The 22613-nt window shown below is 42.1% G+C and overlaps 1 protein-coding gene across 16 annotated transcripts in view; it reads right to left on the bottom strand.

The window, feature by feature from the left end:
- Positions 1-22613, bottom strand: part of MCF2L2 (MCF.2 cell line derived transforming sequence-like 2) — a 188637-nt gene that overhangs the window by 135877 nt on the left and 30147 nt on the right. For 15 of the 16 annotated variants that reach the window (XM_030027109.1, XM_030027096.1, XM_030027094.1 and 12 more), the window contains exon 2: positions 10478-10561. In XM_030027109.1, the coding sequence (XP_029882969.1) occupies positions 10478-10561 (84 nt within the window). Of the gene's footprint in view, positions 1-10477; positions 10562-10755; positions 10982-22613 lie in introns of those variants that run through there. The other variant, XM_030027101.2, reaches the window with a different exon arrangement.

Consider the following 22613-nt stretch of genomic DNA (forward strand, 5'->3'; position numbering starts at 1 on the left):
ATTTCCCTATGTATAGGTACAGCACTCTCTAATTCCTTCTAGATGTTAAAGGAAATGAAGTAACAGAGCATACAAGCTTTGAATACACACATATAACCCATGACACAGGCCTAGGTCCAATCCAGTCTTAGGTCTTTCTTTAACAAAAAAACCGCTCAAAGTCCATGGAGTACTTAATCAATGAGTTTTGCTCTTGTCTTGTTTATTTGCATCAAACTTCCATTAAATAGGACAGGAAGCTCATAAGCAGCAAGGTCAAGAAGAGTGCCTACCTGAGGGACTCCCTGATCCAAACAGCAGTATTCAAACTCTGGTGGAGCAATAGGAAGCATGGAGCCTCGTCCCTCATAACCGAGCAGCCTTTACAGGTCTCCTGACACAATGCTCAGCTCTATGAGATGTTGTAGTACACAGCACAAACCCTGTTTACTTGCAGAACTAATTGTAACTTGGTTCTGCTAATAAATCTGGCCATCGCTCAAACACACAAAAGTTAACAGGAGTTTTCTCACCAATTTGGACTCAGAGCCAAGAGAAGACTAATGAGGCAGTAACACATAAAGGAACATGATGAAATAAAGCTTTTGTTACAGGTACTTTATTGCTTAAGTGCTGCTTAGATAGGGCATTAAGGACATGCTTTTCCCTGAGTCTTTCTCCTTCCTCTGCAATCTCTATGTAAGCCTATTTTTTGCACCAGGCTGAGGAATTCTCTATCAATACAATGCCTAGTCCTGCAGCACGCAGAGTTTTCCTAGTCATTTATCACCCACAGAAGATTCTTGTCCAAGGAATAGCCATGGTCTGGGATTCCCCTTAGTGAAAGGGAAGCTGTAAGAGGGAGACAGAAAATTACTTTCCTCAAGGAAAATATCCAATAAATTACCCCATTAGGAGCATTGGAGGAAACGGAGACTCAGGGAAAAATTATGAGTTCCCATTCCTTGAAAGTACCCGCTAAATCCCCATAAATAAACCTTGTTTCCAGGCTGCTCCAATAGACCATTACCTTTCCCTGCTGATGACCACAGCTGATACCACAAACCAGTTGCTCCTGCTCCTGTTTTGGTGGTCATTGCAAAGAGGTGCTCCAGTAATTCCTAGCTATTTCTGTGTAGAGTGGTCAGTGCCTTGCTAGTCCTGATCCTGCCTCTGCCCAACCCTCCCAGACTCAGTTAGATTATTTAAGGTCCCTTCTGTGCTGTCCAGCCGTGGAAAGTTGGGACATTGAGGAACACAATGTTTGCATAAAGTAAATGTCAGAGCTCTAGAAAACAAGAATTTTGAACAAGGAAACCCTTTTCCTTCTTGACATCTGGCGATGTGCTGGCTTTGTCAGGACACTACCCTTAGCCTCTATTTTCCTTTCTGAAGGTTGATTATTGCTTTAATTACATCTGAAAATGACTCAGCTGTGTTAGATCATCCACTAAACTCACCCTACAGAGTGAATACAGAGATTTGGCCTACAGCAATTCAAAAGGCTTTCAGCCAAAATGCAAAGAAGGAATACTATCATTCACACTGCACTGAACTGGATTTCAAATGCTGAGCAGAGCCACAGCCTCCACATTGACCTCCACATCGGCCTTGGGATAAGGCCAAATGCTGATGCATGGCAGCTTGATCTCAGGGCACTCTAGCTGCACTATCTGCAGTCAGCAGTGACACAGAATATGTTGTCATGCAAATTTAGTCAGGCTTTCCCCAGACTGTTTGCTGCACTCTAGAGACCAAGAACTCCAAACGAGCAGGTACCCAGTTAGGGTGGTTTGTTACAGATTCTTAGTGACATCTTCTGGACACAAACTGTAATGGCCAGGAAAATGAAATGGCTTGTCTGCTCGGTCTCTTCTTTCAGAGTTCCATGTATGCCAAGGTATTTCATAGATGGTGTCTTGTAGGCATTTACGTGGTTCCTGGACACGACGCTTTCCCACTCATGTATTTCAGATATGTGAAGATACTCTAAATGGGGGAGGTGTAGTAACCTGGAATATTTTGGTTTAAAGCAGCAATATTTTCCCCTGGAGGATAAGATAAAGATTCCCCTGGATCCCCTCTTTCAACACCTGATAGTTTACCTGTAGTTATACTCCAGATTTGTTTAAACTACAAGTTTCACATGCCACTTCTAATGCTCCTGCTGACCAGGGTCTCTTTGTGTCCCTTTTATCTTCACTTTCTCTTGCACCCACATTCATACATGTGCTCCTCTTCCTCTGGCCTCTTTTCCCCAAGCTAGATGAGGCAGGCTGATGACACACTCACTGTATGTATGTGGGTGTGTATTTTTGTCACAGGATCTTCTCCTATAAAAAGCCATCCAAGGAATGAATGTAAACAGACTGAACACTGACTTCTTCCCTTCACCACTGGCAACAAATCTAGAAGGACACTTAGGAGCAGCCTCAGACTGAGCATTCAGCTAAGAGCCAGGAGCTGCTTGCCTTTGACTAGGCCACACACCCTTAGCAGCTCTTAGGCTCCATCTCATTCTCCAAGGTGAAGGTAGCACTTCCTGCTGCAACCAAAACAAAAGAACGCTCAGAAGGTTCTTGAATACAGCTATATTTCAGACAGGGAAATAAATGAGGAAACCCTCAGTTCCTGCCATACCATGAAATTAGCGTGAAGCTTGAGGGAGTTTTGTGATCAGAAATTGTTCAGTACTATGACAAAGAGAGAGCAGGAATATCTGAAGTGTTAGGTGACAAGTAATAACACAAATATGTTAGGAATGGGCTGTTCCTGCCCATATCTGAAACTTGAGCAGTAGTTGAGTTACAAGGGAAAACAATCCATATCCATTTATCTGTATATCTAGCAAGGTAAAATGAGTGGATGTTAAGGGATATAAGGGAAGCTCCTTACATATTAAGGGTGTCTGGAAAACCCTCTCCTCTGGATGAGAGAGCAGTTCTATACATCTAAACGTTAATGCCATTTTTTTTCCTGACACTAAGCCAAGATTTGCTGCAGTATGCAAATTTCTGCAGAATGTGAATTGACAAGCTGCAACCCTTTTTTTCTGGGCCTTCAACCTTGGTTTCTAGGGAGTTGCCACTAGATTTCTTCCAGTCCTTGAAATACTTTAACTGGTTACTCAATGTCTTGGAAGGGCAGAAAGCACAAATTAAAAACCAACAGGGACAGTCTTCAGTCAGTTCCACAGCCATAAGGACTAACTGCATGGAATTTGGCCCCAAGGACTCTCTGTATACAATCCTTGCACTCATTGGGACTGTGCATAAGCCCCACACTCCTGGGCATCACTTGTGAAAAGAGTCCAATTGCTGAACAGAAGATTTTACAATCCATCACAGGTAAGGCAAACAGGGTCAGAACAACCTCCAGCAGCTCTACAGAAGGCCAAAAAAAAAAAAAGAAACAGTCCTCAAAGGGGGGAAAAAAAAAAAAAAAAAGAAAAAAAAAAGACGTTTTTAAGTAGAAAGTGAGAGCAGGAAGAAGGAGACAGAAAAGAGCAAGCCACATGAACACAGCACAAAACTAAGAGGATTACATACAGCTACATGAAACACGTCTGCTTTCTTCAGCAGTGTCTGTGCAGCAAGGTAAGGGGGCCCAAGGACCGCCAGGAGCAAAGGAGCTTGACGAAAAGCCAGAGCAACATGAGGCATGAGCTGAGCTAAAGAGCCCCATGGGAGAAGTGAGCAATAACTTGAGTTTAGTGCAGTCAGAAGGACAAAGATACACTGAAAAATAGGTATCAGGAGCATGGCCATGCCTGGCAGCTGTCTTCACGCAATGCACAGGTCTCGGTCTCGCTGACTTGCAGCTCCTCCAGGCGCCATTAGATGCCACTCTGCAGCACCCTTCAACCAACCCAGCTACCTCCAACACCTTCTGGCAGCTCCAAACGCTGCTGCCAGGCCAGGGAAAGAGCAGCTGGTTGCAGGGACTGTTGCAAGCAGCAACCACTAGAGTTGGAGGTTCAGGGCTATCCTCTGGCTGAACTAACATGAGGCTCACTCCTGACCCTGCCTTAGGGGAGCCAGGCCATCCCACTGGCATTCTCCCATGGGTCACTGCTCCTCAGTCAGACCCCAGGCTGCTCTGTCACAGCTAGCCCTAGCGTTTTGCCTGCAGAGGAAACTCAACCAGATTCTCTCTACCATCTCCTGATGCAGACCTGAGCTCCCATCCCAGACAGCATCCCACAAACACAACACATGCTGCCAGCCTGAATCAGCTCCATCCATTTCCTTCAAGAGGTCCATCTCCTTTCTGCTCTCTACCTCTGCAGATAGCAACCTGCCTTGCATCCAACCCAAACTCATTGTGTCAAAGGTATGGACCCACTGCTGCTTGGGGAAGGGCATTCTGACTAAAGATCTTGATGTGTGATCAGAGGTAAATTATCAGCAAGCAGTTAAATCATTTGCATTCAGAGTCACACACAGGTGCATCAAACTCAACAACTTGGAGCACAAACAAGACAGACAACATCAGAGTTGGAGGAGCAGAAGGCTGGACTGCCTGAAAAAAGGCAAGACTTAAGAGGAAAAGATTACAGTCACCTTGACCTTCTGCCTGCTTTGCCACTTGGAATGACAGCATCCCTTTCCTCCTCTTCCTGGGCACTTTCCTTATTTTCCACCCTAGCTTCTTCCTCAACTTTTCCTCCTGTCTTGTGGCCCAAGAACAAAGGGACAGGAAGAATGTGGGTGACAGGACAGAACTGCAGAGTGAAGTGCAAGGGAAAGAAAAGTAGAAGAGGTGTAGCACAAGCTGCATCAGGGTAGTAGTATAAGGCATGGTAATGGGACCATCGCTCACTCTTATGCGCACCAATTCTCCAAGTACCAGGACACTAAGCAGTATTCATAGTTGCTCCTATTAGATAGGCTTTCCAGCTGCCAATGCAGCCTGGCTAGCTGTTGCAGTGAAGATGGGGCCAGAATTCAGCTGTGGAAACAAAACAACTGAAGTTTTCAGGGAAGGAATATGCATGGGGGAGAACGGGATATGGCAGCAGAGAAAATTTAATTTTGCTTTGCAGTGTAAAGGGTGTGATTGACAAATGAGGTGTGAGTCCTGAATTCTGAGAGCTCACACAGCTGAAGTTGCATGTTGGTATGACTGATGTAAAAGCAGCAAGCAATCACAACTGCAGGCCAACTTCCTGGACACGATGGGGATCCCGGGAAATCTCCCGCTCCCCAGTTCTAGCCCACCTATGCCTCCTGTCCAGGGACCAAAAATATTCATGGTTTAGACAAAATCAGGGGCTGCACTGAAGTCCTATACCATAGCCAGCAGCTTTTCTTGTAACACCAATAGCAGGATTCATAAAGTAACATCTAATTAGAGCTTACCAAATATGCTGAATCCCTTGGGGGGGAAAAAAAAAAAAACCCAAAAAAACCCCAACCAACAAAACAACCAACAAATAGGGTATGGGCAGGAGACATTCCAAACCTTTGTCTGCAACTTTACAGTGCATACCTCCCCAGCCTGCCACAGACACCAACTCATCAGTTAGTATTGGAAAGTTTTCTTTCAAATTTTGCTGACACGTGCAGGCTAGCTGCTTGGGTCTGCCCACATGCAGAGAGCTCCCTTAGTCAGAGCAGACCTGAGTACAATCTATCTCCTGGGTCAGACAGCTGAAGAATTCAGCGATATCTTAGCTGAAGTCACTGCCTTGGTCAGGTTTTGCTTTTTCCATGCTCTGTTGTTTCAGTTTTCCATGTTGATTAAGAGTTGTGAATGCTGAATTTCTCATTAAAGTTGAATCATGCTTCCTGGGTCTAGATTTTTACATGAGCTCCAAACTGGCCTTTTGGCAAAGTCAGGCCAGGTTTTCCAAAAGGCTCAGTTTAAACAGGAAGCAGATGGCCAAATACCCTCCAGGCTTTGGAAATTAAATAAACTGGCTTTGCAGTCAGTTACCATTTTCAGATCTAGTCTCCCATCCACCGAAGTCCATTGACTTAACAGGAGCAGAACACAAAGAAAATGAATCTCTGGTAATACGCTTCGTGACAGTTTGTCTAATAAATTCGTGATTTAGTAAGGGGATCCATTATTGCTGCAAATGGCAGATTGGGCTCTTTGACAGAGTTAATTACAGATAAGAACAGGTTGTGAAGTTGCAGATAAAAAGGGAGGGGGTAGTAGTAGTTCCAAGAGCAGGTTGGTACAGCAGGTTATTAGTCTGTCAGCAGGACAGGATCAGTATTTTACCAGTGGTTTTCCATTCTTCAGTAGGAACTGGCATATGTTAGAATAGCTAGGTTTGCAGTACTACCCAACTTTGTTGTCTAGTTCCCTTAACAGCTACAGGAAACACACATAGCTGTGCACTCCTGTGTTGTCACAGCTGTAGTCCCATAGTTGGAAGTTCGGTTTCAGGGAAAGGAAAGAGGCAGTAGTGGTTTCAAAACCAGAACTTAACCACAAGAACCAGTACTCCCAGCAGATCTCACAAGCTAAGCAGCGCTACATCAGCGCATGGAAAAAGAGATGACCAAAGTAGAACTATATAATTAAGGACATTGTCACATTACACCGCAGCCTTTTCCATAACCACAGCAGACCAGGGAAGGCTCTGGAGAGTTTCCCTGTTCTTGGCATGGACAGTACAGTCTTGGTTAGTCTGGTAGCTAGAGGGCCAGGACAAACAGGAGCCTATTAGTATCTAAAACATTCATTGTAACTAGACCCTGACACAATTAAACACCAAACTCATTAGGCTTGTTACATAATTCCTACCATCTGCTCAGAGACTGCAAGACAGTCAGATCCTCTTCTAAGAAGTTCGTACACAGCAATAGTAGAGGAAAGTGTTTCTAATGAGTCATGTCCAGAGAAAACAAAGAGTCTTTGACGTCAATCATTCTGCTCTTTCTTTTCTACTTTACTGCAAGGGAATATTATGGTTTCACTACATCTGCCTCAGCTGCCAGCTGTTAATAAAAAGCTGATATTAACCAAATAAATATTCATTTATAACAAACTCTGCAACAGTCAACCAGTTACTTGCATTACCATTGGACAAATGGATTTGGGGTACACAGGACTCAACAGGAGAACTCGACAAAGCTAGAGGCTGTGGAGTAGCACAAACCAGGCTTACTGCTAACATCCTGTGAACTCTGTGTGTGCATGGATGGAGGAGGTGGCTAGCTGCCCTCTGGAGGCCGCAGCCTACAGAGTGAAAAAAATAACTCCAATGAGTATAAATCAGCATATATAATTTTTATTATGTTGTTCAGAAAAACATATTATATGCCCGAAACACTCTACAAGTAAGTTGGGAATGTCTTTTACTGCCCACAGTGATGGGGCCAAAGAACAAGAGGGGTTTTTTTCAGATAGTGGTTACTGAGCTGGAATGCGTCAGCATGGAAAACCAGGAAATAGGCTAAGTATCAGGAGATTTCCAGCCTCCATGTAGGCAAGCACTGAAGCACCAAAATAATTGTGGTTGCATGTGCCTAATGAAAAGCAGCATGCTTTAAGGAAAAGCTGCAGAGCCGCCTGGCAAAAAAAAAAAAAAAAAAAAAAAAAAAAAAAATCAAAGTCATTTATGTGTGAATTACTTTAATAAGTGACATGAGGCAGGAGAGCGCCCAGATCTGTTTTCACTGGATGAAGAAAACAATCTTTTGCTAGAGGAAAAAGAAAGTTACACTTATTTAGAGAAATGCATTTTTGAAAAGTATAGTAATTTCTGGCTTATACCTAAACCTCAGTTTGCAGAAGGCAATAAAGGAACAGTAAGGGAGATTCCTCTTTTTATATTTTACCTATGACCTACCAGTGGTCACCAACAGAATAAGATACTGGGCTAAAGGGACCTCTGAGTAGATGATTTTATGTTCATGATCTTCTTCGCAGGCTGCCATGGGGATTTCAGAGCAGAGGCACCCAGGTTTCCAAACTTAGCTGCAAACTTCAGACTGAAATCAACTTAGAAACTATGAACTATACTGCCCTGTTTCTTATTAGGATATTATTTCTGGACTGTACCAAGAAGATTTTAGATAAGCCTGAAAATTCTTCAAATGGCATTTGTTATTTAAAAGACACCTTTTTTACTTACTTTTGGTATCTGTCATTAGTACTTGTATGCTGATGAACCAGTTATTTGCCAATCCCTAACAAAGAAACCCCTCAGCCCTGCCTTCTATGAAGAGTTATTTCCAAAGTCTTTAAGCATCTTAGGTTTAAATAGTCTTATTTAAACATCTTTCTCATTGCTTCCAAGAATAAAAGAATTAGATCAAATGTGAAGAGTTGAATTTGCTAAAATAGCAGGTGAGAATACAGACACTGCTGAAATGATGAGTCCATAAAGAAATATGAAAATGCTTTTTAATATTTACCCTTCACATTTCCGTGCCATGTTTAATGTTCTAGCTGGAACTGGAATAGGTTTTTCTTCCTGTTTAGTAAACCACTTTCTACAAGTTGCTCATTACATGCCATATATAGCTTTTATTAATGGTCTCAAATGTTGCAAGGTAATGGGGTTTAAGAAAAGCAGTCCTCCACATTTTACCGCATAGGCATTGCACATGAGGCACTGAATTCTCAACATGCATGATGCTCTTTACACTGATGTGTTTTCAGGCATTCGTGTATCAGTTAAACCAAAGGCCTTGAAAACAATACTAGTTTCAGCAGCTCTGCCTACCTGGTGAAAGGAAAAAGCAAGTGGGGCATTCTGGAGAGACTGGCTGATAAGTGTTTTCTTGCTTACAAAGAGCAGACAACTATCCCAATTATGATCTGACTGAAGTTAACATCTAGACCCAAAAGCTGAACAGTGATTAGATTCCCTGTTCCCTTCCTTGTATTTAAGAATATTTTAAAGCCATTTTAGCACTAATAAAAGGGATCTAAGTAGCATTCCTGAAGCAGTTCTTTAAGTGAGGATTGGTTTCAAACTTCACAACAGCCCACAGATTACAAGACTGTCAACTCCCACCCATCAGTCATTATTTTTTCTGTTAGGCAGCTAGCACCTTACGAGAAAGGGGTGCCCAGCTCTCCCTGACCACCTAATGCTTCTGAGACCTTGTTGTGGCATCTGTGCATTGAAATATCTGGCAGTCAGGTGTGGAGCACTTAACAATATTACCAAGTTACTCACTATCTTCTCCAGTTTGGCACAGCAGAGAGTAAGCACATGGTATGCAGGCAAATGCCTGGACAGCCAAAGGAGAATGTTGCAACATTACCCCACAAAAATTGTCTTAGGACAGATGCTATACTAGCATTGCCTAGTTACCCTGCACTGAGCACAACGGTGGGATGCAAAAGGTTTGAGCGATTTTATGCAGTTGCTGACACTGTTCTGCATGGACGTTTGTGTTTATTAGGAATTCTAGGAAGATGTGACCCGGAGATGGTTTGCTGCAGATGAGAAGGCAGCTGGTTCCACCTCTGCTCAGTCAATACCGTCTGACAAATGCAAAACAGTAGTTATTGAGCTTATGAAACTGCCACAAGATGCTACCTAGAAACCTCCAAAATCAAGTTTTAATACTCAGAGCTCCATAAAGAATTCTGAGTAACTTAAGATTTGGATTTCATTTGGCAGCTTGGAGTGTACTTAAAAATGTGAAGATGCAGCAAGGATTGGGCCGGCTGAGTTGATCATTTGCAGAGCTGGGTCTGTGTACTCTCTGCACTGTGTACCCAGTGTTCCTCTCCAAGAAGCAGAGAGGAACAGGCTGTCCAAGAGTACCTTATTATGACTATCTCAGTATTTTTTGCATATTTATGATACTTCACTTTGTGTCTATGGGGAAGATGGAAAGCAAATTCTTAATTCCCTTATTTGCAGAACAGGCAGAAACAGACAAAAGGAGTTGCCAGAGGCCATACAGTCAGCAGCAGAGGCCATTTTAGGACCTAGATAAGGATTTCTCTTCTACAGTATCTGAAATAAGTGTATTAAATAATTTGGCAAATATTTCAATATCAGCTATTTATTCGGGGCAGGAACTACATCACTTTGTGTGATTGCAAACTTCAGGCAAACAAAGGAATATGTAATAACCAAATCTTTAAAAGATTAGAACCTTACACTTTAGAAATGAATCACTTCTAAAACAAAGGGAAATGAGGAAGAGAAGGAAGGTAATGAATAACTCCCTGATAGACCAAAAATCTTTTCCCACAAACAAGATGCTTGGACATTGTGCCAAGATATGTACAGAAAGATTTGTTTAATTTCTTACCATCTAAATCTGTTCACACACACACACACACGCATTGTGGAGAGCATGGAAATTTAACTTGCTTTAAGAAAAACAAGCACAGCAAATTGGCATTTATCAGTTCCATACACTGTGAATGTCTGATTGTAACAGCACTTTTCATTAACAATATAAAAACACTACTGCAACTGCTGTACAGAGCTGAAGGGTGACAGTCAGCATGACAGATTCCCATACGTTTCCAAGAGAATCCGGGAGAGTGATTACCAGCAACTTCTTACCTGACAAGATAGCAAATTGCCTGTGGAGCTGCTCTATTATATCCACTGCAACCAGCGGCCGTATCTCCTGCTGCATGATTTCATCTGTGCAAGTGAAAACAGAAATCTTCAATGAGTTAATAAAACCTTAATGACAATTTTTCCATCCTTTAAGAACCCAGCAAAACAAAGATGACACTCAAAGGAAAAGAGGCTGGCTTGACTATTCATTCAGGTGTTATATGACTATCATGGAGAAGTTTATGATACTTACAGAGTCTCATCTTCAGCCTACTTACTTTATCTATCGCCTTGTGATTTCAGAGACAGCTTTTCATAAACCAGCTCCAGTAGATTTGCCAGAGCTTGTCACAGGTTTGCTCAAGCTGACAGCCTGCTCCTTACTACTTCATGTTCCATATTAAGCCACTGCATTTGGCCTCCCACATAAAGCAGCTTTTCAGGCTTTGAAACAGTAAAGTCTATTTCAGATACAGTGCCATGTTCCACCCTGACCTCCTTGGTCTCTGCTTGAGGACTTTGTGTAACCAACCAATCCAGAACAGTTTCCTTTGCTGGTGCTTTTTCCGCTACAAGCAAATACATAGTAAAAGGAGGAAATAAGGGGCTGTGAGGCTTTCTTCTCATGAAAACAAAGCCTGTTCTTTTGAAGTAAACACTGAAAAGTTAAAAAATAACTTGGCAAGCAGCTGGGGAAAAATCACCACAATTTTTGTGTGATCTATTCAGTGACCAGCAACTATAATCTCACATTTTGCTAATTTGATCTTTTTCTGCAACATAAGCACCCAATTGTTCTCCCCGCTCTTCACCCCAGTCTAGACCAGCGACATTTACTGGGGAATATCTGCCAGTTCAAACTGGCTAAAATACTTTGGTGCACCTGGTTTTAAACAAGCTGTCCAGAAATAGAGAGGGAGGTCAGAGAGGTCAGAAATTAGCTTCTTTCTCCTGCATCCTAGTCTGCTGCCCAAAATACCATCTCTGTCTTGCTTTCAGACAGCCACTCTGATCCTTTCCAGAGCTAGGGTTTCTAAATGACACAATGTCACTTGGGAACTTTTCTGTTCATTTTCAAACACTTCACTAATACCTTGAGACAAAGTAACCGAAGAGGTTGTGTCATTGTCCTCTCCTAGACAGAAGGTGACACATAATATGGAAAGAAGTTGCATAGATTTTGGCTGCTGCACAAAAGGCAATAATTCCAAGCAATTGAAAAAAAAATAAGTCTTAAAGGGGCTGATTCCGCAAATCCTCCCTTTGAATTAAAAAAGGGAAAAGTCAAACTCGGATGAGTGATGTTTTTGACGTTGGACCTTCATTTCCATCCTGTTTATGCAGCCCACTATCAGCTTCTCTGATTCTTGACACTGCAGGTGGCTCAGACCAACCAGAAGAGCAGACTAATGAATCACAGCTAAAGTGATTTCAGTGATGTTCATAGAATTTACTGTAATTTCAATCTGCTGCTATGGTCATGTATTTACACTGTTGCACAGAGATAGCAGAGCTAAGGCTTAGCTTTGGAAACAGACTAGTTTATTTTCACTCTGAGCAGAGATATACTGCTCCAAGTAATACAGCTGGGTGTCTGCAGAGCGCTGAGCCACGCAGTTATAGCCCAAGAGCCCTGCATGTCAGTGTGTGAGCTATCCTCACTTATTAGAATGTGTGATTACTAGTCACTAAATGTATTTTATACTACCTTTCCTCATCACCTGAATGGAGCCCAAGAGTTGTCCAATATCTGAGTCTGACTGTGTCAGGTACAGTGTATATATATATAAGAGACCAGTGAGACTCAAGATCTCCTGAACTTGTGGGGGCTGCAGGTAGGGAAGAGAACAATTTGTTTCAAAAAGCATAGTGGGACAACTTAGATTTGTGGCTTATTCTCTCAGTCAAAACCTGAATATGCAGGAGAGATCACAACACATCAGAAGGTAGATACAGCCTTTGTAGGAAAACCACCATATCTTCTCCCCACCCCAAGGCACCAGAACTGCAACAATGAAAATTACATCCCAACACAGCTTTGCAACAGCATCTTACACACAGACTCATGACTTAACCTCCAAATATGACCCTGTCAAAACCAAGAGAGTTTGCCTTTGCTTGGGATGGCAAGAAACCTTACAAAGCCCTATTGCTCTCAGCTGACTGACGTTGCTTGTAAGATAAGGGATCGTGGTCATTCTGCCAGGTACAAATACATTCTGACACCAGCTCAAGGTTTGCTTTTCTCTCCAGACTTCACAGAGCAGGAATTAAGAGTGGGATCTGCCTTATCTCTGCCTTGACATCAGGGCAACTTAATCTTGTGCTCTGATGCATTACGCTACTTCCTAGCAGCCACAGTGCAGTGGTTGTCTGGACCACCCCATCACACCCTCTTTCCTCCAGCCTTGATCACTACAGCAAAACTGCTAAAATCAATGCACAACTACCTGTAAAAGTGCCCTGTGCTACACAGGGTGCCGCTGGTGGATGATCTTCCAGGGTATCGCTGACATTGTTCTGAAATCTGCTTGGAGAAAATAGACTCATGTCCTTTCTCTCAACATGACCCTCATGACTATATTTCACAAGGCTTCTTTATCAAACAGGCCAAAGGGACCAAAGACTGCACAAGGCCAGAACAGGGCTGGTCTGTTCCACTCAACAAGCATATGCTCTTCTCTGTACTATATTTGCTCTGCAGGTGCTGAAAGAGAGTCATTCTCCAGGACTGGAACAGCCATTAGGACCTTTTCATCAGCAGGGCACTCCCTTGCAATTGATTTTAAAGTAGGACAAAAGCCTGGAAATTTCTACACAGAGCAACAGAAAGGCTAAAACAGTAACATTGTTCTGAGTCTCTCTGTCTGTAGACACCCCAGACCTGAGATAACTCAGTGTTATGGTCTGTGGGAATCCATTGAAATGGATAGTAAAGCTAAACTCAGTACATCATATTCAGCAAGTTATGTTCAGTTTCTCAAAGGAAAGCCCACTGAACAGCTAGGGTCAGAGAACTGATTTCCATTCTATGCCTTTACAAATACAACTAGCAATCCTATTCGCTGGGCTCTGCTTTCAATACAGCACATGGTCACTTAGAGACTGAAGGACCGAACAGCCTCCTGATCCCCCCACAGGTATCCTACTGACCCCAGCTGACATTATTCAGCACAGCTGAGTACCATGCTGCAGCAGTAATCCCATCCCTCCTCCCACAGCTTTTTCTTGTCTCTATATCAAACATCCATAAATCCTTAATCCTTAGACATCGGGATTGCCAGAGTCTGTTTTATCCCCTTCTGACAACATTTTTGTGCATAGGAGGGACATGTGGACTGGCACAGCATCACCTGTCTTGTGCATCTGTCACAGGCAAAGCAGGGGAGTCGGAGGACCCACCCAGTTGGAGGTGGTTTATAGCCTGCCACCCTGAGTTGCTGTGTCTACCTATTCCCCCAGCCCACCTAAAGTGAGTTTTATGCCAATTCATTATCTATATTGTGGCAGCACAGAGATCCCAGCCAACAGCCACACGGTACTCCAGGTTTTGAGTAAACTGAAAGAGGCAGGTATGCATTCCCAAAGCAAACAAAATAACAGTAACCCATTAAGTTTTTCCTTTTTTACTTTGCACTTTCCCCCATGCATGTCCATAATGGGATCTGTGGGGGAAACTGCAGAGTAAAAAAGGAAAGGCAAAACAAAATCATTTTGAATATAGAAGGTTATTTATTAGAAAGCAGAGAACACCATAAGCCTGATTTCACTGCTACCTGCTTAAGAACAGCATGTTGATAGCCCTGTTTAGAGTCAGATAAATACTACACCCAATGAACAAGCAACAAAAAGGTCCTGTAATCTATGAATATAACTCTCAACAGGTACTGACAAGTGTCTCCAAATCGTGGGTCACAGACTTCTAGCATCCTTCAGACAGTCTACTTGAAGTGTTTCTGAATCACTATAATAGTGATAGATAAGCCCTTTTCAAACCACAGTTTGGCAGCAAGATGGAGGCAGAAGAAAGAAAAATGGCTGGTTAGAGGTGACTATAGCTGAATCAAAAAACAGCAAAAAAAACCCCAACCCACAAGTAAGGAAAAAAAAAAAAATCAAAATAGTAATTAAAACAGAGCTTGGACTCTCAGAATCGAGAAACATTGGAGCATCCATTGAAGAAAATACTGTTGATTCCAGCATCCAGAAGATGCAAAGATATTGTGACAACTGTGCAGTTCCACAGGTAGACAGGTGCACTCAGGTTTGGGTGACCAGGACTGAGCTTATGCCAAACAGTTTCAAAAATGGAGCAGAGGTTTCTACAATGGATGAAACAATCACAAGGAGGCTCAAAAGAAATGGAACATGAACTAGAAAATGTGCCACCATCTCTAGCCTCTGAGAGACTTGCTCATCCCTCCAGGGTAACAAACCTGCCCATACAATAGCTTGCTTTTGATGTTCGCCAATATGAAGGCATCATTAATATCAACTAGTCTTGAGCAAAACAGAAATTCCACACACACACCCCTTAATATAGCTGCTTTATTAACTTGCTCTAAAAATAGCGTGGTTTCTGGTTTCTAAATATCCTTTTTCTACCAGAAGTATTTTGTGGTGTAAGGATAAGATGAAGTAATAGAAACAAGAGCTGCAGAGTGCCAGTTAATTCTCATCAAATCCCCTGCCTGTGCAAGAAGAGCCGTGTGGGATTTGCTGTAAAACCCACACTCAGCAGGAGACATTCAGATGACGAGAAAGGTGGTATAAAATACATTTGGTGACTAGGAATCACACATTTGAGTAAGTGAGTGCAGCTCACACACTGACATGCTGGGAAAAGAAATTGTAGCAGAAGAAATTAGGAGGAGACTGAGAAAATCTGAGGAAACAAGGGAAGGTGCCTCGTGAGCCGAAATGGCAAATCAGATCACGTGGCTACAAAACATCAGTAGCTGTAGCCAACAGCACACAAAGTCACATTTGCCCTCTTGCACCTTCCTCTAGGATAGTGCTTAGAGGTAGTTACTCTCCAATACTGATGAATTTGTAACACCATCACAGCACAGAGCTTACAGTCAAAGTCCCAGTCCTTGGAAATATATGATTACCTGGGGCTGCTGAATTAATCTTTGACTAAAAGAAAAGCTTGAAAAAATTCTTAAAAGCAAACCAAAAGACACAGGTCTGGGTTTGTTTTAGAGCCATGACATTTTGCCTAGCATTAGTGAGCAGTGAGCATTAATCTGTTCATATCTTCCACTAACTTTATCCCAGGAGGCTCTGTAGCCTTGTTGGTCCGTGTATTGCAAGCCACAAGCCTGCAGGAAGTGGTGTTCAGCCTCTTGGGCAGAAGTGATGTATCATTTTCCTGTGGGACAGATGCCACAGCTGAGAAAACCCTGCTTTAGGCTGACATGAACTGATACTGAGCTAACAGCTGCAGGTTCATAGACTACTTCAGAAAAATTTATTGATGATAGGCATGTTTTAATTCACTACACGGGGACCCAAAAGTCAATGGGAAGGTTTTAGGAAGCTGACAAGCCGCAGGAGCTTGACAACTGTCTTGCTTCATTGCACCTTGCTAATATCTGCAGAAGAGATTGGACAACCCCTGGTCACTTCAGAGCAATCCTGTCCTCCGATAAAAAGTCTGTATAGCCGTGCAACTAAAGATCTTATCACAACATACACCAGCCAAGTGGGTGGAACATGGTTATCTTGGCAACCTTAACTCAGGCATTTCCTAGCTTCTGTGTGATTATTCTTGTGGTTTTAACTTTTTTTAATTGAAGAGGAAGTTACACATAGGTTCTCAAATTTAAAAAAGAAAAAAGCTTAATTGATCAAACAGTATTATGTGAAACAATGCCAATCCCCTACATAGGTCACCAAAGTTGAATCTTTACACATACCATGCAGTTCTTCATTACTTGAGCTAATTGAATTTGCCAGGACAATTAAAATCTGAAGAAGGATGTGAAACTAGAGGAAAAAAAATGAAACAAGTCAGTTCGTCAACTCTTGGGTCTCCTCTTAAACTGCTATAAGTTCAAATCCTAGCAGAGACCAGTTTCACTGCAGAAGAATTAGGCCTTACAGTTTTGCTTCGCAAGGTTTTCTACCAAGGGGGAGAAAAAGAAAAGCAATTACTATAGCCATCTGTCTGACACAGCTTCTCCTCCCTCCCAGATCTCTAGGGAGGGTAGCTGCAACTGTGCTATCTAATCTTTAAGGGGAAAGCCATTCAGTTACGCTTCATAATTCCTCACTCAAAAATGAAACATGCTTGGGCTTCCCCCCCCCGCCCCCACTTGCCTGTTTTATTTCTCACCACAGCTGTATGTATTCCTGCAGCAGCTCTGGAGCACAGTCCATAGACTGCCACCTTCAGAGCTCCACCAACAGCAGCTGCTTAAAAGCAACAATGAACACAATCTTGTTCATTCCTCTCTTTGAGCAGACAGAAACTAGTTTACATGTTAAGGACAACTAATAGTTTCCAACAGTGTTGGAAAGATGACCTGCTGGAGTGAAAGATTGGTCTGCACCAAGCAGATTGACACAGCAGTGCCTGTTGCTCCATGAAAGACAACCAAAGGCAACCAGCCATAACAGGACACTAGAGTTTATTTTTTAGTGACTGAATGCTACAACTGCCTGGCCTTCTGTTGTCTAGAGGAGGGGGTTGCTTCAATCCCCCATCTGAAGTCACTTATCTTGGAATAATGGGTTACAAATTTCCAGAGCAAAGTTCATCTCTTCTTAATGACAGCCTAATATGTAATTCACAGGGAAGACAGCTGGGAGTGAAATAAAATTTTTGCTAAAAAGTAGAGTACATTGGCCTACTTCTACTCTGTGCAAGCTCAGTCAAAAATTACCCTCAGAGCATTCAAATCAAAATTGTGGATTTGGGGAAAAATCAGATTGCTGATGTGATGGAAAAGAGTCAGATAGGGTTAAGCATAAGGTCAGAGATTTCATTTTAAGAGCATGAAAGGACACCTAATGTTATGTGTTCTTACTCTTCTTAAAAAGTACCAAAAGGCAACACACAAATCCAGAGTTTGAAAGTTGCAAAGTACCTACAGTTCAGATGTTCTTCCAAGTCCTGTGTCTCCTTGCCATGAACAACAACAGTTAGCTAAGAGTCTAGCAGAGCTAAATTCGATTTCAAGAATTACACACACTAAGGAGACAAATTTGCATGTCTTCACTGATAAGGTTTAAGCAGGCCAAAGGATTTGAAAATATTCTGTCCCACCAGAATTCCCAATGCAACCCTTTAAGCAAAACATTTCCCTTCCTGAAGGCCAAAAAGAACTTCAAAGTTATTACATCAGCAAAAGAAGCTCTTGGTTTGGGTTTGATTTTTTAAATTCTATTTATTCCTCTTTCTCACCATTTGTGCCCTTTGTTTACTTTTTGAAAATGGTTGTTTATTCTTTCAGCCCAGACAGAGAAACAGCAAGATCAGTTACTGATACAAGCTGGCTATGCTACAGATTGTTGGCTTTAAAGAGGAAATAAAAATCCAGCTATAAACAGAAAGGAAATCCCATCCTTTCCCTTATTCTTCTACGCATTCCCACCACCTCTTTTTTTGCTAACCCATGTTGAGTCAACTGAAAACTAAGCCAGGAAAAAAGTTATTGTAAATAAAGTGAAGCAATCTTTTTCTTAGTGGATTGTTTCTTATCTGGGTTAGTTCTCTGCAAAGGAGCTTGAAGGGTACAAGCACTAGTAAGGCATGGGGTGGGAAATGACAAGGCCAGGACTACCTCTTCCAGCAGAGAATCACACTTGGATCAGCTTAGAGCAAAATACAAAATGCAGCACAGGTAGGTGACTGGTGTCATATTTTCTCTCAGATCATTTGCTAACCAAGTACAACTGTAAAACTTACAAAGTGTATTTGTTTAAATGCAATTTCTATTCTCATTAAAACCAAGTTTCATAGCAAAGTTTGCTAACTAACTTTCATAAGAGAGAAGATTCTTCTATAATATTTAAGTAACTCTGGTTCATGTTAGGAGGCATCCCTTAAAGTTGTGGGGTTTTTTTTTAAGTGTAACAGCAAACCCAACTTTGTGTACACAAATGTAGAAATCTGGACAAGCAGCGTTAGGAGCAAGATTCCAACTGTCTTGAGTGATGCACTGCTGATATGCTCTGATCCCTTGAGAAGGGACAGATCTAGGCCATGGTGTGGATGGAAATGCCTTGCAAGTGTTCCCAAACAAGGTCCATGAAAGAGGGAAAGGTTAGAAATGCACATGTTTCTCTGAAGAGCTCAAAAACCTATGACCCTCAGTGTCTATCTGGGCAGAAGCTGAACTGTTGCCTGATGTGATCTTCTATTGCACAGCAGATCTGCTCTTCATTATGCTGCGTCACAATCAGTATTTCCAAAGCATTCTGTGCAGCCTAATGAAGGACGTACAGCTTTACCTGAGCTTTGCTCTGCAGGAATATTAAACATTTCTTCTAAGTCTTTCAGCAAATATTGCTCAGATTACTTTGGATCACTACATTTTTCCGTTCATCTCATTGACTAAATTTGATGTTCACTTTTAACATAAAATTACAGAAATGGAGAGGTCACAGATAGAAAAGACCTGTTTACTGGCTGTGTGTTCCCATGCTCCAGGAGTGGTTACAGACTAAGTTAAACAAGTTGTTTTTACAGGCAGGCATTAGGAGTCTACTGTGGCTGACTTGGAAGGGGCTGAAAAGAGAGCTGTTTATATCAAAGAACTGAAATCATGTCCTCTCAACTGGAAATCCCCTCACTTTCAGTTTCCTAAGTGGGTATGTTGGGCCACTGCAGTATATGGAAAATCTTACCACCCTAAAGATGCAAACCCATTAACATACACCTGTGCTTGAAGTTTACTGAATGAAAGATTCAAGACAGGCTCAAAGCAGTCATTAGTGGCAATCTCCAAAAGAGACATTTGAGTGCTGTCCAAGTAGAAGGTAAGGACTACAGACAGGCAGACATCAAGGTGGCAGGGACACTGGGGAGAATTATAACATCCAGTTATTTGCAGGCTAACATTGCCACTACATAAAAGGGAAATTTCTAGGTTACCCTCAAGATCACACCAGCCATTAGCAAACTGCAAGGACTTTTCAAGGACTTGCTTGCAGTAACTTTAAAGTCACAAAGAGTCTAGCATGCTCCTTCTTCACATAGGAAATGCAAGTGAACCACAGCTATTTTGGATCCAAACCTGAACTTCCCCCAAGCTTAGATCTAGGCTTTCAGGTGGTTGCTATTTCAGCAGACCCCTCAGGCATGTACATAGCGCAAAGTTAAGTCCATGTGCAGTCACACTGAAACTAGAGGAAATGTACACATGCTTGGAGTTTTGTTAAACATTTAAATATGTATTCATCTAAAATGGCAGTGGATGGCCAGGAAGTTCAGATACAGAATTAAAATCTGAGCCCGGGGGACTCCAAGACTCAGAAGTACTGAAATTGACAATTCTCAATCAGGCTTATCTATAGTTTAAAAATCAATTATTCACTTCTGTGCCAAATTGGTGAGCAGGCTGTTACCAACCCAGGCAGGATGGGTCCTGCTACTATTATATACAATGCTGCTACTGCTAACGTGTACCCTCTAGGGTTTATTTCAGCTTTCTAAGCCAACTTCAAAGGATTTTGGTATAGACTTCCTTGGGTTTGCCACTTTTTCCATTTAACCACTTCTTGAAAAACAGTCTTTTGATGTTCTTGTTTGGCTGCGATTTTTTTTTGTTTGTCTTTAAAGAAAATGTCTTAAAATCAGTTGGTGAATCAAAAAATCAAAAGCTTTCTCCTACATAAGTAAACCGGAAAGAAAGTGAAAATAAGCCAGTGTTTTGATTTACTATTGGTACATTCTACAAAAATACATTGGTGTGTACAAATTTATATCTAGTCACACTTCAAGGATTTTGACAACTATTTAGTGTCAGAATGCACCATGCATTTATGCACACATCTAAGAATCCTTGATTAATAATCCCCATAAAAGCTAAATTGTACAAACTAATATAAAATTCTTAAAGCATATACTCTCACTGTTCAGTTTAGGTGACTTTATATCCCATCCTGTTATGAAGACACTTCTTATAATATTTCTGTAAAATCATAAGAGTTAGATAAGAAATTATTAACAAATCTTCACTGTACATTATGAACTACCCATAATCAGCAAAGAGCTAAAGAAACACACCATTCCACATAATTTGCTCAGCAATTTTTTTTTTTTTTTTTTTTTTGAGACAGACGTTGCTTGATTCACAGAGCATATGCTGGGATATTATAGGGGGGATGTTGCATCCTACTCTCCACAAAACAGAAAATTACTTAATAAAAGGCATTAAAGGCCAAGGTCTAATCTCAGCATCAGCTTCAAGAAATTAATCCAGATTTACAGCAGCATGGCACAGCCCCTTGCTTAGTCCCTCAGTAGTAAAAACTTCCTGGTGGTTTCTAATTTTTGCCAGAGAAAAGTTAATTCATCTTCTTCCCCAAACCTGTGATTCCCAACAATGCTGGATTGCTAGAACACAAATTCCTGCTCAGAGTACAGAATGCAACAAAAGAAGGTTTCACATTTCCACACTGTCATGTTAAAATCCATCATGAATAACAAAAAACACATGTGGCAAACTGCAAAACTAAAATACATTCACTACAATACTTGGACACTAAGCTAATCAAGGTATGGCAGACTTCATTCCTTCTTCCTCAGAGCTTGCCAGAAGACAGTTTCACAGCTGAAACAGTATCTTAGAAAAATTCCAGCCACTGGCTCTGCTCTGAACTATTACATCCACCAAAAGCATTTCAGAGCCTATTCACATAATTTTTGAGGGACCACTCGGCTCGGGAGCTGAAGGACTGTTTTCTTGCTTGCTCCTGAACAGAGGCCAGTTAGCTCAAAAATATTTCCCTGGTTACTGCCACTTGAGACAGTGAGCCATAGCAGCCATCACTGCTGCCAGCAGCACTCTGAATATAGATCTCAATAACAGGACAAATACTGCTCACAGCCAACCTCTCTGCCCTCGGAGACCCAGCAACCCCTCCAGGAGCTTTCTCCAAGCTGTCACCACCATCTCAGTTCAGATGCCCATTAGAAAAAGCAACAGAAACACACTGCAAATAGTGATGCCTCCCCTTTAGACCCACACACACTCACAAGCATGTGCCCTCCCTTGTGTCGCAGGCTGGCTTCTCTGCAGTCTCGCTGTGGTAATGAGTTCACACAAGGCAGAGGGGAGGGGATGGAGAGAGGCAGCCTTCTGTGGAAGCAGTCCTGGATCTAACCAACAGTGCACCAAAGAGCTGACGCTCTCCTGGAGCAGACTGCACAAATTGCTTAGTAACTGCTTCAACACAAACCACAGCAGAGACCTCTGACATGCACCATACCCAGGCTTTAACCCTCCCCAAGGTACAGCTGGCTTCTTCCCTCCCAGGCAGCTCTCCACTCAGACCTGTAGACTTTGGAGGCATTCACAGCTTAGCACAAACGGAGGTACATCCCGACAAGAGACGAAAGAGATTGACTTGCTCAGACTAAGGCATGGAAAGTGCTCTCATGAAAATAACTTTAAATAGTAGAGTATTCAGGGCCAAGGGAAACCAACAGCGCTGCTGTGAATAGCTGTCTTGAAGTACTATCCCAAAGGCACACCCACACACCAAAGCATAGTACTGTTATTTAAAGACAAAGGAGAAGACTGCACAAGACCTATGAATTTGGTTGGAAACATGATGACAGTTACTGAATAGGGGAGCAATCTGTTCTACGTATCTAGTTCAACAAATACTTCAGGACACAAGTTCACACAGTGCACGGCGAGAAAACACATGCGCTTTCATGTTGGCATGCCAATGGTAACATGGCATCTATAGCTCTCTGAAGCAAGACTGGGTCATCACTTTAGCATTAGGTTTACTGATAAAATTGTCCCTTTACTACCACAAACCCCAGCAGCTCAGTAACTTTAGATACAAGTCACTCTTTACCTAGGGTACAGCAAAGCAGCTGTCCCCTAGGATGCATGATATAGTAGCAATCATCTTGTTTCTTCTGCATGGCCTGCCATCAGTCAGGCTCAAA

This window comes from Aquila chrysaetos, chromosome 10 (assembly GCF_900496995.4).
Source record: "Aquila chrysaetos chrysaetos chromosome 10, bAquChr1.4, whole genome shotgun sequence".
Classification (NCBI taxonomy): Eukaryota; Metazoa; Chordata; class Aves; order Accipitriformes; family Accipitridae; genus Aquila; species Aquila chrysaetos.